Here is a 16,439-nt window from a genome sequence, read left to right as displayed (position 1 = left end):
ATTAGATGAATCTGATAGTCGACCTTAACGCCGAAGTCCAGATTGGATCCTTCTTGTCCTCGCATACAGAACGATGCGATTCTTCTACTTTTCTTCCTACTTTTTTTTTGTTTGTTTGTTTTGTTTCATTCTATACAGATGATTGCATAAGCTTCTTATTATTCTCTAAAACCACCAATTAGAGGTTACGAAAAAAAAAACAAAGCTTTTAGGCATGGGAGGCTGGGTTTCATAATCATTTAGCAATGCCGAAAGCGAACTGTCTTACAGGTAGGTCCTCGTCCAAATGGCAAGTGTTTCATGACAGACACCAATGGTAATATGTCTTTACCATCAGCTACAGCGGATGACCGCCGAGAAACCCTTCAAATCCCGAGTTCAACTCTTGAGTATGGATTTCCAATCAAGAAAATCTGTCCATCTCTCAAACAGTGAATTTGATTATCCTCCGTATGGTGTCTCGTAATTTTTGACCTCACGTCCGGTTCGTAACTTTTGCAGCACTGCACAATGTTGTCTTGTGACAAAAAAAGATTCTTGACAATTAAGAGACATCTTCTTCTTCTCATCTTATGACTTACAAATTTCTTTTCTATTTACTCTTTAAACTTGACTGCCTCGGGGTTTTAAATTGTACAAACTATATAAGGTCCACAAATTCATAATGGAAATAAGGACAAAGCAAAAGAAGAAATGAAAGTGTAAAATTATAGTACTAGTATGCTAGAAATAAGTGCCGCCAACTTGCTGGTTTATAAGCACATTGTTCCTCATTTTTAACCAAGCTAATCAGTTAAAGATTATGAACTCCAGTTATCATGGATGTGCCCGGCACTCCAAAGAGATACAAAGCATATACTACTCTAAGAGAAATTTATACATTCCACACAAGAATCCGTCCTCATTCTACAACTGAAAAGAAGAGGTCAATAGGAATTACACTCGCTCAGACCTATCAGAACAAGCTCTAAAACAGTTGAAATTGCGGAGGCTGATATACTCTTCTAACATGAAAATGATCTTAAACGATATTAACCTCTCATTGGTATCCATGGTTATGCATAGCCTCAGTAACATTCAGGTCCTGATGATAGCCAAAATGATGATGATACGACGACATTGAGCTACTACTCTCACCAGCATCCTTCTCTTGCTTATCCTCCTCAAATTCTTCCTTGGCAACTTTCTCCGTCCCCATCAACTCCATTGGTTTATTCATCATTAAATACTGGGGTGGGGCTTCACCGTTATAAGCTGGCATTGGAGGGGATGAAGCCGGTACCACCACAGATGGTAGTTTGGAGAGAAGGGCTTCAAGACTGCTCATTGATGGAGTTATTTTCATGGGCTGATGAAGATGGTCGTAGTATTCGGCGTGTGGTGCAAGGTTTCCCTGGAAGTGCCATCCTTCTGTTGCTCCATAACCATCAATCTTGAAAGGATATGCTGCTGATGATGGATGAGGCAGAAGAACTCCGGGAATGCTTTCGATGTAACCGAACTTCTTTCTCAGTAATACGACATAGCTCAGATCCTCGACAACCTTATTGACATTATTCAAAACACAATGTTAGTAAGCAGAAAATTGACTTTTTGAGTTAATTCGACATAAATATGAGAGTGCGCATAATGTTGCGAGAGACAAGGAGGAGGAGACCTTGTGGACGGCTCCTAATTGGATGACACCTTCTCTAACAGCAATCAAAGCTATAGTCTACAAGATCATGCATAGGAAACTAGCTGTAAGTTGATCTAGCATGGTACGTACTTTAAGGTGGATGTATGAGTGATTAATTTCGTACATACATACCTTAATACCAGACTGAAATTGAGCTTCCCAAGTCCTAGGATGCTGTCAAGATGATGTAATTAAATTCAAGGTAGAGTACAAAAACAGTTTTATGTTTCCCTCCTTTTAAATAATGAGTGCACGTACGTAGCATGAAGTTAAGACTGTCATGTACACGGTGATGCATATGATATAGATAGAGGAGTTCCTTACTGAGTCAGCTGAGTTGTGCCATGCCGACAAGAAGTTGATTTCTTGGTCATTTGGCTCTTTATAGATCCACTTGTGGCTGTGATCAGCAGCTACTTTTCCAATTAAACTTCAACAAAGCATTCAAACTTCAATACCTACTTCAATTATTCAGAAAATATTAGAGAAAGAACGGGTCGATCTAGTCCACTTACCCTTCACCATAGTTGTAGATTTCATGGGACATCTTGAAGAAGAGTTCTGGTTGAAGTCCTTGATAGTGTTGATATTCACAATTCCCATAGACTGAAGAGCTTGGACATTCTCCAGTGTTGATCTCAGTTGTTGAGGCTGCAAAATTGCAGAAACCATCTTCCCAAACCAATATCCTGGCATTTAGTAATTTGTGACTCATTTATCTCGAGCTTACTTTATCAGCTTTCTCGTGCAGAATGCAGAGTGGTTACTCATGATCATAAATCTCAGGAATGAGTTATAAGAGACTAAGAAAGAATACCAGTTTCTTCTGTTTCCTCTTGACCTATCATATACTCCTCCTTGGCCATCCCACCTATTAATTAGAAGCACAAAAATGTCCCATGTCAGTTGAGCAAATTGCATTTTAGGTGAAAAAGAGGAAAGTCTTTTTTTTTTCTTTCCTTGGAAATATAACTAGCTAGGTTAGGCTCTTTTACTTGGGTGGTGGATAGTTTCTAGGCAAGATCCTCCAAAAGACAGCATAAACCCATTGAGAGTTTTCATGAATGCAGAGGCTTCTTAGAGTGTGTTGAAGAAGATGAGTAACAGCTAATGAGCTGAGTTGTTCTTCCATCGCTACTTTAGTTTTAGTCCTTGTTGAGTGTTGAGTCTCTCACACTCTTTCTTCTATGCTATCTTCAAAAGAAAGAAAAACCCAGCATCCCTTTCTTCCTTTATATAAGGCCACTGGATAGTTGCCACCACCATGGAAATCTCAAATTTATACCTCCGCACGAAGGCCCCCCTCTCTTATTCTCTCTTTCTTAATTAGGCTTTAATTTCTACCGAAATGATTTCTTTAGGCCCACACTCTTTTTCCTCTCTACCCCGTTTCCAACAGTTCCTTTGTCAAACCTCTATTCATATCCATCCAATACTTTTCACTACTTCTCCCTCCAATAATGAGTTATCAGACGGACCAAACCTTATACTAATTCTACCTACATCATCATGAGTAGATCCTCTGGAGTCTATATCAGAATTCATTTTGAAATCTTCTCAGCCCTCGGCCCCCAAGACCTTGTTTCCCAGCCATTCTGATTTCTGACACCATATACTCATTTCAGTCCCAGGAAAATTTCCTCTTGCTGTTACTAATTAATTTTTACTTTCCTCTTCATTTGACTACTCAGCATGTTTTTTTTTTGGGGAATTTTTTTTCTCTTATTTCCTCAAGTATTCATAATTAATGAGTTACGTGTAAAACTTGCATTGGGATATATATATATATATATATTTTTTTTTTAAGTGAGATTTTTGTAGTTAGCTTAAATGACTAATATAGGTCAACAAAAATGCAGAATGTCACAAGATATGCTCTATTTTGTAGATGGTCCTATACCATGTGTGCATGTTCAAATTTGCCTGTTATTAAAATGGCTGAGCTCAAAAAAATTCACATGATGATCTTTCCCGTTACGTGAATGAGTCTCTTTTGTAGTTTTGTTGACCAACTTATGTGTTTCCTACCTCAAGCTCAAAGGCTGATGGATGCAATTATCAGCCGCACTGGTACCATGGACGTACATGGTAGGATGATATGCTACAACCATTTAGGTGCAGTTTTTAATGTCCTGTGGTCCAATAAAGCAGAAGCATTAGGTCATGCAAGGCAACTGGCCACTCGAGATCACTACAATATCAAAGAAATGCGTTTTCATTAATGTCATTTTTCTTGCAAACTTAAGTAGCTTCTTATTAGTTATACTTTGTCCTCTCAGCATCTTAATCACTAGGCACCTTTCAACAGTGTCAAACAGTTCTCCTTTACGGCCATTTCCTGTTGGTGATTCTATTTCACATGAGAACAAAGAAAAGAAGGCAAAAAGCACATTCACACCGGCCCATTGTAGAATTTCAGAAGTGTTGATTAGCCTAATTATTTCTCAGAAGAAGGAATGTATGTTGCTAATCTACACTCTGTTACCCATTTTATGACTTCACAATTGCATACATACAAACGTTTGACTTGCATGCAAAGTCTTAGATGGAGTAGTATTATCAGTTCTGAAGTTGAGCATTTTTTTTCCCAGTGATTTAGATACTTTTTGGGCAAGTTTACATAACTTATCGAGAATGTTAATGGGGTATGCTCTACTCGTGAAGAAGTTATTTTGCTACCTTCAACTATAGCCAGTGCATGTAATTAATTAGTCATGCAAAAAACACACACGAAAAAACGTGCTGACACATACATCAACTGACATTAAGTAGAAATGATACTAACTGACTAGCCTTAATATCAACTACTCTTTTTGTATTTAGTCGACAAAAGAGCTGAGCTCATTTCATGACTAGTCTTCAAGAATTGAAGGAGGATTTTTATCTCATTTGTGATAATGATGATACGTGATGTGTTACATACATATATAAATTGCATGGTGACTAAAAGAGGAGGAAGGCAGTCCTCTCATCGCTTTCTAGGCTGCAACCTTGAAAACAAGGCAATTAATAGCCTTTGTGTTTGACCATTCATTCAGCAACCAAGTAACTGTACCGTCACTAACAGTAACAAATTATGGATAAAAGAAGTTTTTACAGTGATAAACCAGCATTTATGTCCATCATAAATTTTTTCTTGACAGTGACAGAGTTGTATCAGTTGGTATCTTCATTATTTTGTGTTTGGCTTCTTCTAAGGCAACCCCATTTCACCGCACACTGCACAAAGAGAGAGAGAGAGGGAGAATGAATGAGGTTCTTTTATTGAAGGGAGAGGGTGGGGACTGGGGGAAGAGAAAGGGAGAAAGAGAGATAGAGAGAAGGGCTTGTGTTATTGAAGGATAAATTCGCATTTTGCACGGTCAGCAAAGGCACTGAGTGGAAAGAATAGTGTTGTTGGGGACACGGTCTGAGCCAGTGATGTAAGACATTGAAGCGTACGTGATTGCAACGTTTTGTTTCTCAATATTGAGCGAAGTTTACACTTGTTTAGGCTCCATATAATATAGCTAATGCATCTATTCATTTGATGATCAGTGCAATGCAAACACATGCTAATATTTTCGAGGAGGGGTGGCTCATTTCACATTCAAAAATGGATAGTGTACTCTCTCTCTCTCTCCCTGTGTGTATATATATATATATATATATGTATATATATGTTCTTCTGGAGCTTCTTAACATGCGGCGAAATAAGAAAAAAGAAATGGGGTGGGGGGAGATGGGGAGAAAAGTAGGGGTGTGCATTCGGTAATTCGGTGCACTGAATTCGGTGAATTTGGTTATTCTACCTCTAAAAATTTAAACCGTTTTTAATTCCGAATTGGGCATAACCGAATTCATTCCGCAACCGATTTCAAATTCGAAAACGGTAATGAATTCGGTTAAACCGAATTCATCTATGATTTATAAATTATTACTGATTTGATCCCTAAATTTATTCATAATTGAACACATTACTTATGTTCTAATCATTTTGTGGTTTAATTGGCATTTATTTGATCACTTATACCTAGAATCCTTAGTCTATGATTTAAGAAACACATAAAAAGTGATTAATTTAAACTAGAATAAACCTTAGACTATACAATGATTGGTGATAATTTATGAATTTATAATTTACAATGATTAATTATAAGCAATATTAGTTAGTAGTTACAATGAATTTATAATTTACACTGATTAATAATAAGTAATATTAGTTACAAACTTACAAATTACAATGATTAGTGATAAGTTATATTAGTTACAAACTTATAATTTATTTCAAATCAAAATAAAAACTTATTTACTTACACATGTTATTGTGAAAGTCAATACACTAATACATTGATTTGCAATTCACATACATTCACTTACAGTCTTACACTGCTTAGTTGTCTTGTCTATACTTAAAGCCTTAAGATTAGTAAATAGATAAAATGAATTTTAACTTATTTGATAACTTATGCGTAAAATCATTAGTCTATGATTTAAGGAACACATAAAAAGTGATTAATTTAAACTAGAATAAACCTTAGACTGTACAACGATTAGTGATAATTTATGAATTTATAATTTACAATGATTAATAATAAGTAATATTAGTTACAAACTTACAAATTACAATGAGTAGTGATAAGTTATATTACTTACAAACTTATAATTTATTTCAAATCAAAATAAAACTTATTTACTTACATATATTATTGTGAAAGTCAATACACTAGTACATTGATTTGCAATTCATATGCATTCACTTACACTGCTAACTACTTAGTTGTCTTATCTATACTTAAAGTCTTAAGAATTAAGATTAGTGAATAGATAATATGAATTTTTATGTTAAATATGTAGAGTACACTAATACTTGCAAGTTAGAGATTACGCATTCAAATATTCAATAATTCAAACATGAATGATGTATCAAATTACCAATATCTAAATTTAATTACTAATTATGTTTATTGTTTAATATTTAGTATTATACATATATGTGTTAATTATTATCTAATTCTAGTCATGTTACTCATGTATAAAATAATAAGTATTATAGTTATCTTATATTGTTATGTATTACTATATATTGGTATTATTATAGTCATATAACAATTAACAAATACTAAAATAATATATTGTACATTATTATATATTATTATTATTATAAGTACATGATATGATGATAAATTGATAATACCATATACTAATTATTATTAATAGCATTTACCTATATAATATAATAAAGTATTAGTAGTATATACTAATACTAAATAGCATTTATCTATATATTATATAATTTTATATACCAATTTGGTAATTCGAATGCCGTAATGCGGTACCCGATTTCAATTACCGAATTTGAATGCGAAATCGGTTATTACCTAATTCATAATCTCATTACCTATTTCATACCATATTAGAATTCGGTGAATTTGGTACGTACCAAATTTGTACCAAATTACCAAATACCCGATTTCAAATTATCGAATTGAATTTGAAATCGGTTATGAATTCGGTAAGAACCGAATTTGCTCACCCCTAGAGAAAAGGAAAAGAGTGTAGTATGGGGGTAGTATAATTATTATTATAGCTAGTACAAGCATTTTGCATGGACGTAAATTGAATGACAGTGATGGTGGAGGTGTAGATTTGTATTGGGGACGTACGACATGTGATTTTGTTCTATTCAATGACACCAATTGTTTAAGAATTGTTTTTGTTATGGAATGAATGACACGCGATCGATGATAGGATTGAAGAAGAAGAAGTTGGTGTGGTATCAAAGTTTGGCAGAGAGACTTGGGTCAAGATAACGAAGTGTGGAATGCCCCATCCCTTTCCTCCATTAAGGAAGTGGAAATTCTGTCCTCCCCATCCTTACCATTGCTGCATGTCTCTTATATCCATACATGTACGTATTTTTATTCCCTATTCTCCACTCAATTATCAATAATGCAAACCAAAAAAAACAAAATCCAAATCACCAAGTAAATGTATCCATACATGTACATATTTATTCTACTCATAAAGCTAGTAATAGTAATCGATCGTATCCAAATTAAGTGTAGGTTAGGAGAGCTGTTTTTCTTTGTGTTGGAAAAAAAAAGATAGGTTCCCAACATTTAGTCTGGCTGGCGGAATACCTATACGATATCGTGGCAAAATGATTGTAGAAATCATTTTTTTTTTTTTAAAAGGCTAGCCGATTAGTTCTTTTAGTAATTATCTCACGCCACAAAAATTTTACTTCGTCGCCATGCACGTCAATTCTAACACAACTTGATGTGATGAAACACTTGTTATAAATAACTAGAGAGATAATGCGAAATATATAAAAATCAAATCGTTTTTTTTTTTTTTTTTTATCACAAGACAGGAGAACCAAAGGATCCGGAGATTGCATACTTCGGAGGAAGCAAATCCTACTCTACGGGTTATTATCGGTTGCTGTACTAATTAAAAGCAAGATGGAATACTTAGCAATTCACCACCATAAGTTAGATGTTTTTTTTTTTTTTTTCAATACCCCAATTCAGCTGGACTTATCCATTTCTTCACTTGCAGAGCCCTGTTCAAGAATGCAAGCGTGATGCCAGAATGGAGTTCCAACAGGTCACCTACAAGGTTGGTTGTGTAGTAAAATACAAGGAGGCAAAAGGGTACTAGACTGGTCCATGATGATTGATAAACCAATGGATTTTGGTTGCGTTGCCTCCTGTCCTTGCCAACTCAAGAGAAAGCCAAGTGAAGCTACAGCAGGCTAAACTCAGAATATTGGCAGCAGCTAATCATATACACGATCAAGAATTGGTTGATGTCCAGAAATCTAAATTTCAGTGTTTCTTGGAGTGATAAATTGGTAGTGTAGTTTTTCTCCTTCACCAATATATGTATATTATAAAAAGTATTTTCTACAATTTCCAATGCGCCTGTGATTCATTGGATTGGACCATTTAAAATCAACTTAAGCAGAAAATTTTTTCAATAAAATAATTATCGATTGCATATGAAGATGTGCATCGTATGGGGCACATAAACATATCCATCACTCCACTTCTTTGATTTTTGTAAACCTTGTTGTCCGTAGGAAAAACGATATATCCTCTCCTCAGTAACCGAAGGTTGGAAACTTCATTATCCAAGCACCACACATATATCATATATCTAAGAATTCATGCCATAAATTTGGAAAAACTAGGATATTGTGCTCATGATTTCACGATTATAGGTTTTCTTTTGCCATTTTTATGACTGACTACACACCCTTATGTTTAAAATAAAATTTCCGACTTGTACGGTGCCTTGGGGGTCCATGACATTGGAAAACGATTAGAGAGCAATTTTTTCTAAAAGGTCATCGAGTTTTTTGTGCATTATTAGGGTCCTCCCATTCTGCAGAAAGGAAAAATGAACTATACAAACGAGGGTCGCTATCCCCTCCATATTTTGGCACAAACATAAAGCGCAAAATGAAAGGATTTTAGCCTTTTAGGCCATAATAACAACACTAGTGTGTGTTTGCACTGTGCAGCATGGCCCATGCAATTAAGGATGCATGACACGCAATTGTGTTATAGGGCCTTTTCTTTAATTAATTATTTCTCTCTTGCTTCTTCTAATTTCATGAGCTTCTCGGATTGTAGAGGAACAAGTCTTTTTTCCTTTATTGTGTGCTATTATTTTTTTTTTTGCTTTTTGGGGTTGCGAGGGTGGTGGCGGTTTGGGGAGCTGGGCTAAGGGAGATGAGAGTGACCTCAACTCTGAAGTTGCGGTAGAGTTGTAATGCACTGAGAATTGGTGGTGAATGAGACTGCTGGTTGGTCGGTACTAATTTCTTTTCGGCCACTAAGTATATAGTAAAAAATTTTTGAAAATTAGACCAAACCTGTAGGTCAGGGCTATGGAAATAATAAGTCGATCAATTTGGTGCCCTTCGACTAATGAGCTAGGACGGAAGTTTCTTCTTGCCAGTGATGAAGCAGCTGGATCCCAATTCTCGTCATGTCCAGTATGCAATTATGCATGATAAATATAGCTAGCAGTCACCCTTTACAAAGTGTAGGGCATGCAAGTCATGGACAATAATAATACATAAAGGAAGAAGAGTAAAAAATTACTGTCTGCTGCAGAAACCCTACACCATCATCCATGATTATCACATTTGTTTTGTCCCCTCCTTTTTTCACCATGAGTTGTAACTAAGGGGAATATGGGCAGACAAAGGAAGGAAACATGTAGCGAATTTTTGGAGGGTCAGTTTGTTTAGGGTTTTGTCAAACGAAAGTACTTGTAAATTATTCTTTCCTGAAATGAAGTGCTTATCAAAGTTTAGTTTAGTGGAGTCATGCTCGGTCGCACGTAATTAATAGTAAGTTTTTAGGAGATCGATGGTTAATATTAGCATACGAATGAAACATATTATTGAAACCTATATATATGTTCTTGTTTCGTATATATACTCCTGTGAAGGAAATATATATATATATATATATATATATATATATATATAGAGTTGGGTACGTAACTCGATCTAAAAGCTTTTGAAACGCTCCCAAAATATTCCAGTGGGACTGCAAAAAAGTATAAATAGTAAATTCAATGGAGTGGGTGGGTCAAGAGAATCAAGATATGGAAAAAACTGCCCATTAATTTGATCATAATTTTTTTCCAACTTCCTCAACTGCGAAGCCATCATCACGTGGCTGTCTAGCCGCTTATGATTCTTTTGGCCCGCAAGAGCTTTATGCACGCATCCAAAAAAACCAAAAGCAAAATCCTCTTCATAGTTCATATATGCTCGCTCCTTCATAGTTCATACCCCATGGATTGGAAAGAAAATAAAAAGAAATGAAAGCCATCGTCGTTTGTCAGTCGCTTTCGCCTTTCCCTGTAGTCCATCCTTTGCTGCAAAGTGCAAATAATGAAAGATTCAGGACCCTTCGGATCAGATCTTCTTTGCGTTAAGTTATATTGCATGATATGATTACTTACAAATTATTTTAACACAACATAATTAGCTGATCAATGTGTTCCCCTTACTTTCTTGTCTCTACTTTGGGAGCACAATATTGTATCATCATCAACGTGGAAAGCTGAATTATTTTAGTGGTCTGGTACAATTATCAGTTTTCTTTTCTTTTATTTTATTTATATATATATATATACTCCTTTTAAATTTAAGGGTAGTACCCGTACCTGTGGCCTTTTATAACTCTAGAATCTAAATAGAGAAAGCGACACCTTTTTACAAATGATAATTTATTCATTTACAAGGGCCAAGCTGAAGGCCGTCCATAACTTTTTGGGTTTAAGATGAGATGCCTGCGGAAACATAGACCGGAGCCATTCTAGCAAGCAAAATATTCAGATTGCTATTATGACATCCTTAATCTAATCTAAATCGTTTCCACCTAGAAATCATTTCCTTAACAACGGGGCTAGCTGCTACTTTTAGTTGCAAACTTGCAATGGAAAAACTCGATAAACAGGCAACATTTAGTTCGTCTCTGTAGCACAAAATAGTCAACTTACACAAGTACCCTCGCTTGTTCTATCGAGAGGGGAAATACATTAATCGGTGTTCTGATTTATTATATGCTTAATTAGTACATGAAACAATTTAGCCATGCATCTGGCATCAAATTAACTTAATACTTGTACGGTGGTATTGCATGGAAATGAATACATATCTCCAACATCATGGTCTATATATAGTTGATCAATTCCGTTTAGATTATAGAGTACCTTCTGTTACTTTGCGATTGAAACATATTCACATGGAATTAATTTTGCTAGTCCTCGTTGCAATGCTCAAAACAATTAATTACTAAAAACCACACATTAATTAGGAGGAGGGGGAGGTTGATGCAAATGAGGTGCCATGCATGATTGCAAGAGTTGGTTGTGGGATCTATTGATGATGCTACATCCTTTACCCAACAGAGTTCTGAAAGGGACTTACAATCATAGAAAGATGGAATAGGCATCTTAGGTCAGTGATTGAGGACATGACTGAGATATGTGGGGTTCCATTTTCCATTTGATAAGGACGTTGGAGCAATCTCACATAAAGTGCTGTCCTCCCTCTCTAGTTTCTTCTGAACTTTTAAAATTAGAGGGATACGATCATTTCCAAAAGGGCTGCATGCTATAAAATTATTTTGACACAGTATAAGCATTAGGGTACCATGCTCTACATCTCTAAGGTGCTTTCGTTTTCCTCCTAACCACCGGCCACGCTTGATAGTTGATATTACGTTAGCTTGACAAGTCTGCATAAATTTCCCAAAACTTAATTTCCTGCCTGTCACACGCAGACTCTTTGTATATTTCTGTTTTGGTAGTACAGACTCTTGCATAAATGAGATGATGTTGAATAGTGCCCTTAATGTGGATTGTTCAATTGGAGGAGTGTGTCTTTACAGAAGGATAGCAATAGCATGTGGGGGTAATGGGGCTGGGCTCACTAGTCACCGTGCGTGATTTCGCTACAGGCACACAGTATTCTTCCTGCAAGTACCTATCTAGCTAATTCCTTGCCTATACAGACCTCCACAGGCCATACCATTGTTTGGACTTGTACACCTTTGTTTTGCTTAGTTTAGATAATTAGATTTGAAGAATCTAAATTCTTAAAAGCACTTTCTTCTTCTTCTTTTTCTTAAAAAAATTTTTTTTTTTAGCAGGATGGGGGTGAGAATTAAGAAATAAGGGGAAGGAATGGGAGATTTGAATTGAAAACTTCTAATTCTTGAGGTAAAGTCTTAATCTTAGCCATTAGATCAATACCTCTTCAGCATTTAAAAGTACTTTTGGATTACTACCTTAAAAAAAAAAAAAACACTTCTTGATTCACTTTTACGTCTATCCAAAGGTTTTATGACGAACCCTTTTAAATATCTAACATTATTCTATACAGCAATTTCAACAAAGTCTAATAAATAGCAGATAATTAATTAGTGCTTGGATATCTTTTTTTTTTTTTCAAATATTATTTTACTTGTATCATAAATATAATTCTCAACCACATTTTATATTTTCAACCAAATTTTTATCTCACATTACAAAATGTGTTACAGTGTTATTGTAAATAATTTTTTAAAATAATCTCCTGCCTAGACACATGAATTAGGTCCTTCCATATGGGCGAATGACTGTCATGACTAATTGCCTTGTTGAATTTTTTTTTTTAACTCATTTTTTGACATTCGGTACAATGGTTATTTTGTTTTGCATTACATATTAAATTCAATACTGTGTTTTCATGCCTTCAGTCGATTAATAAGTAGATCTAATAACGTGAACACCATCTTACATTAGTCATTAGTCATTAGTCATGCGCTAAAATTGGTATCGTTTTACGATCACAAAAAGTGATGAAAATAAAAATTCCAAATATGTGGCTTACCATGTCATCTGAACTTTGTCGAGGCAATAGATAGTCTGTTAAGATTGTCCATTTCAAGATTTTGCGGGTTCTCTGGGGTCTCTGTGTCGTAGACGCAGTGGCTTGAATACTCCGTCTGCCGTATTAGTATGAAGCCCAATTTTTTGGGCCTACATGCACTTCTTTAGTGTTGCTAACGACCTCGTCCTTGTTCAGACGATTTGCATGATAAACATGGAACACGAGCCTGCACTTCATGACGTGCATGTGCTTCTGTCTTGCAAATTTACCTGCTTATCATCTGGCCCATTCAATTGGTGGCCCACTATGCTTGGCAGCTCATTTGTCCTGTTTTACGGCTGTCAACAAATTTCTCAAAAATATCTCGCGTGCTGATTGGGCCAAATTACGGCCTCAATTTAGTGGATACATCTAGATCCAAATTCAACAGCAAACAAAAAAAAAAAGAAAAAAGAGGAAGTTTATATTTCAAATGCTATTTTATCTGTAAACATATTTTTCAATCACTTTTTATATTTTTAATTATATTTTTTTTAATCTAAAGTACATCATATCACAAAAATATTATAATAAATATTTTCAATAATACTCTATCTAAACACACTCAATGATTTACTTGACTTCGATTGAAATTTGAATCTCAACTCTACTCTTCCCATTTCTCCTCCTAAAGTTTAGACAGTAAAGTATCATTTGAATTAAAAAAAAAAAAAGCCTTGCCATTTTCTCATTTTCTGCAGTCAAGCTTGGAGGCCCACAAATCAATCCCCATTCTTCCAATCTTGTTCCTTTTCTTTTCTATTTATTTAATCAAGGAGTTGGGTGTAATTACGACCAGTTATACCTTGATCAGCTGTTAGTCGACGCAAATTCATTTTAAAATTGATTCATTTATCCTAAGTTGATCTACTCCCTAAAATTGGTTGATGCGGACACTAATTATTAAACAAATGCGTCACAAACCAAATAATATTCGTAATGTCCGCTTTAATCTTCATGCAGCACAAATTAATTATCAAAAAAACATGCTAACCACTTCCTGAAATTTTGTATTTACTCAAGGGAAAAACAATTGAAAATCCCTTGAATCACTACCTTTAATTCCATCTGCGCTATCCATTACTTGTAATTGTTACCCTTCCAATTTCCAATCCACAGTTATAACAATCCGCAATTGATCTGCACTCTGCATAGTCGCATACAGAAATCTTTTGAGGATGGAGAGTTCACTGCCTTATGTGGGCATGGTGGTTCAGCAGTTTGCACAGGTGGGGCTTTTGATAGTAACCAAGAAAGCTATGTTAAGTGGAATGACAACATTCAGCCTTGTTTTCTACTCCAGTGCTTCGGGTGCACTCATTCTTCTTCCTCTTTGTTTTCTCATCAAAAGGTGGTGCCCTCTCCATATCCAAATCCAATCTTCATTTCATCTGCAAAAGTTTGCTTCTTTGCCTGATTTTGTTCTGTTTTTTCACTACTTCGATCTGGTTCAGATCAGCCCGTCCCAAGCTTTCTTTCCATTTTCTTGGCTGCTGTTTCTTGATTGGCCTAATTGGGTATGTAAAACGCTCCAAATAGTTTCATGTACTCTGTGCAACGTAAACTTTTATTGTTATTTTAATCTGTATCATAAGTGTAAACTGAAGTAGTTCATCATACACAGGTTCTTGGTGCAGATATTTGGCTATGCTGGGACTTTCTATGCCCCTTCATCGCTTATCTCAGCAATGATGAACCTTATCCCCGGGATTACCTTTTTATTTGCCGTTTTATTCAGGTTCGCAGTACTTCGTCCATTTAGGCATTTAGTTGGGGTAGACAGACAGCTAAAAATTTTTCATCTGAATAAGATTGGAATGGGTGGCTCAGGATGGAAACAGTGGACTGCAGAAGCTTCAGCACACTGGCCAAATCCATTGGGACTATTGTAGCAATCTCGGGTGCTCTGGTTGCAACTCTTTATCAAGGACCCCCCTTACTGATGCTCCCATCTCACTCAAATCTCACCCTTCAACCTCTTACCCAGTCAGCAAATGTGCTGCTTGGTGGACTGCTTTTTGGCATTGATTGTGTGATTGCTTCTCTGCTTATGATTGCACAGGTAAACTAATGGTCTAAAAGAGGCTATCATTTGAAGACAGTTATAGTTCAGATATAAGAGACTACAATTGTTTCCCTTTTATGTTTTCAGGCATTTGTCCTTAAGAAGTATCCGGTGGAGTTGATCATAATGTTCTTTTATAGCTGCTTTGTGGCTATTTTTTCTCTAGCTTCTTCTCTAATTCTGGAAAGAGACCTCAGTGCATTCAGCTTAAAAACAAAGACGAGGTTGGTTGCTGTTCTATACGGGGTATGCATTTAAAGACTCCTGCAGCATTTATCCTGGTTCACTGATTGCTAGAACTCCATTTCAATGAATTTGTTTCTCAAAAGTCTTAGTGAAAGAAGATGGTCATACCTGATGAGTCATAAAGTTTCTAGTCTTTTCTTGACTTTTTTGATTGTCTAACATCTTTCATTTCTTGTGCTAAATGTACACAATTTTAGGGATTCTTTGGCAATATTTTTCAACTGACTATTGGTTCCTGGTGCGTGAGGAAAAAGGGCCCTCTTTTTGCAGCAACATTTCATCCCATAGGCGTTGTCCTCGGAACTGCAATGGGGGTGATCTTTCTCCATGACACTTTCTATCTTGGCAGGTATTGACATTACTCTCTGTGCTTTCCTGCAAACCCTAATACCTTATTTGATTGTACATTCATTTTTTTTTTTGGGGTACATTTTTTGAAGTTAGTTGCCAAATTCGAGGGAGTGCAAGTAAGAGGGCCCAAATTCGAGCCCTCGGATTTACACTCTAAAAAAAAAAAAAAAAAAAAAAAAAATCTTTCTTTGGTTTGAATAAGCAATTGATTGGAATACATTCTTATAGGTTAGTTGCTGTTTGTTTTGGCTCGTGATTATGTTCTCTGCAAACAATCAGTGACAAGAAATTTCAATATATTTGCAGTCTGGTGGGCTCTATAATCATTCTAATTGGATTTTACTCTGTGATGTGGGGAAAAGCTAAAGAAAGGAAGCTGGTTGATGAGAATGGAGTGAACAACTTGGAATCAGGGGGTGAAAAGGCCCCTCTCTTGAGTACCAAAGATGCCAATTGAGAAGAGAATGCATCAAACAGTCTCAAAGATGGCGTAAAATAAAATCATTTCTTCTTTGGAAGAATGAAATGTTGCACTATCTTGGATAGGTGAATTTGGATTCAAGAAGTGAACAAATTTGAAACACGCATTACTTGAAATACATTATTATTGTTTGGCAAAGAATTATTAAGAACGAAGAAATTTACAGCTGAAAAATCATTTGGGGTAAAAATCT

The 16,439-nt window shown here is 35.6% G+C and overlaps 2 protein-coding genes across 3 annotated transcripts; one reads left to right on the top strand and one right to left on the bottom strand.

Moving 5' to 3' along the window:
* Window positions 1-821: 821 nt before the first annotated feature.
* LOC113718778 (protein RICE SALT SENSITIVE 3-like) lies at window positions 822-2,925 on the bottom strand. The gene is made up of 7 exons (XM_027243694.2): window positions 2,674-2,925; window positions 2,496-2,549; window positions 2,194-2,367; window positions 2,003-2,108; window positions 1,811-1,852; window positions 1,658-1,714; window positions 822-1,543 (listed from the first exon to the last, which is right to left on the bottom strand). Exons 1-7 carry the CDS (start codon window positions 2,808-2,810, stop codon window positions 1,040-1,042), a joined length of 1,074 nt encoding a protein of 357 aa, XP_027099495.2. The 5' UTR covers window positions 2,811-2,925; the 3' UTR covers window positions 822-1,039.
* Window positions 2,926-14,079: 11,154 nt separating this feature from the next.
* On the top strand, window positions 14,080-16,387 carry LOC113718781 (WAT1-related protein At3g28050). Of its 2 annotated transcripts, none has more exons than XM_027243697.2 (7): window positions 14,080-14,454; window positions 14,558-14,620; window positions 14,728-14,841; window positions 14,934-15,165; window positions 15,256-15,414; window positions 15,612-15,763; window positions 15,994-16,210. In XM_027243697.2, exons 1-7 carry the CDS (start codon window positions 14,282-14,284, stop codon window positions 16,019-16,021), a joined length of 921 nt encoding a protein of 306 aa, XP_027099498.2. In that variant the 5' UTR covers window positions 14,080-14,281; the 3' UTR covers window positions 16,022-16,210. The 2 variants fall into 2 exon arrangements, with proteins under 2 accessions (XP_027099498.2, XP_027099497.2); XM_027243696.2 differs by having other exon boundaries at window positions 14,082-14,454; window positions 16,072-16,387.
* The last annotated feature ends 52 nt before the right edge of the window (window positions 16,388-16,439 follow it).

Source organism: Coffea arabica, chromosome 11e, assembly GCF_036785885.1.
Source record: "Coffea arabica cultivar ET-39 chromosome 11e, Coffea Arabica ET-39 HiFi, whole genome shotgun sequence".
Classification (NCBI taxonomy): Eukaryota; Viridiplantae; Streptophyta; class Magnoliopsida; order Gentianales; family Rubiaceae; genus Coffea; species Coffea arabica.
Note: the sequence above shows the minus strand (reverse complement) of the source record. Positions and strands in the feature narration are given on the sequence as shown.

What these genes read in the sequence shown, in the direction of transcription:
- LOC113718781 (XM_027243696.2), top strand. Translation starts at nt 14,282, where the DNA reads ATGGAGAGTTCACTGCCTTATGTGGGCATGGTGGTTCAGCAGTTTGCA. An exon ending in TTCTTGATTGGCCTAATTGG is followed by an intron (nt 14,621 to 14,727) that starts GTATGTAAAACG and finishes CATCATACACAG; the next exon opens with GTTCTTGGTGCAGATATTTG. An exon ending in TTATTTGCCGTTTTATTCAG is followed by an intron (nt 14,842 to 14,933) that starts GTTCGCAGTACT and finishes TGGGTGGCTCAG; the next exon opens with GATGGAAACAGTGGACTGCA.
- LOC113718778 (XM_027243694.2), bottom strand. Translation starts at nt 2,810, where the DNA reads ATGGAAGAACAACTCAGCTCATTAGCTGTTACTCATCTTCTTCAACAC. An exon ending in GGCACAACTCAGCTGACTCA is followed by an intron (nt 1,853 to 2,002) that starts GTAAGGAACTCC and finishes TCATCTTGACAG; the next exon opens with CATCCTAGGACTTGGGAAGC. An exon ending in AATTAGGAGCCGTCCACAAG is followed by an intron (nt 1,544 to 1,657) that starts GTCTCCTCCTCC and finishes AATGTCAATAAG; the next exon opens with GTTGTCGAGGATCTGAGCTA.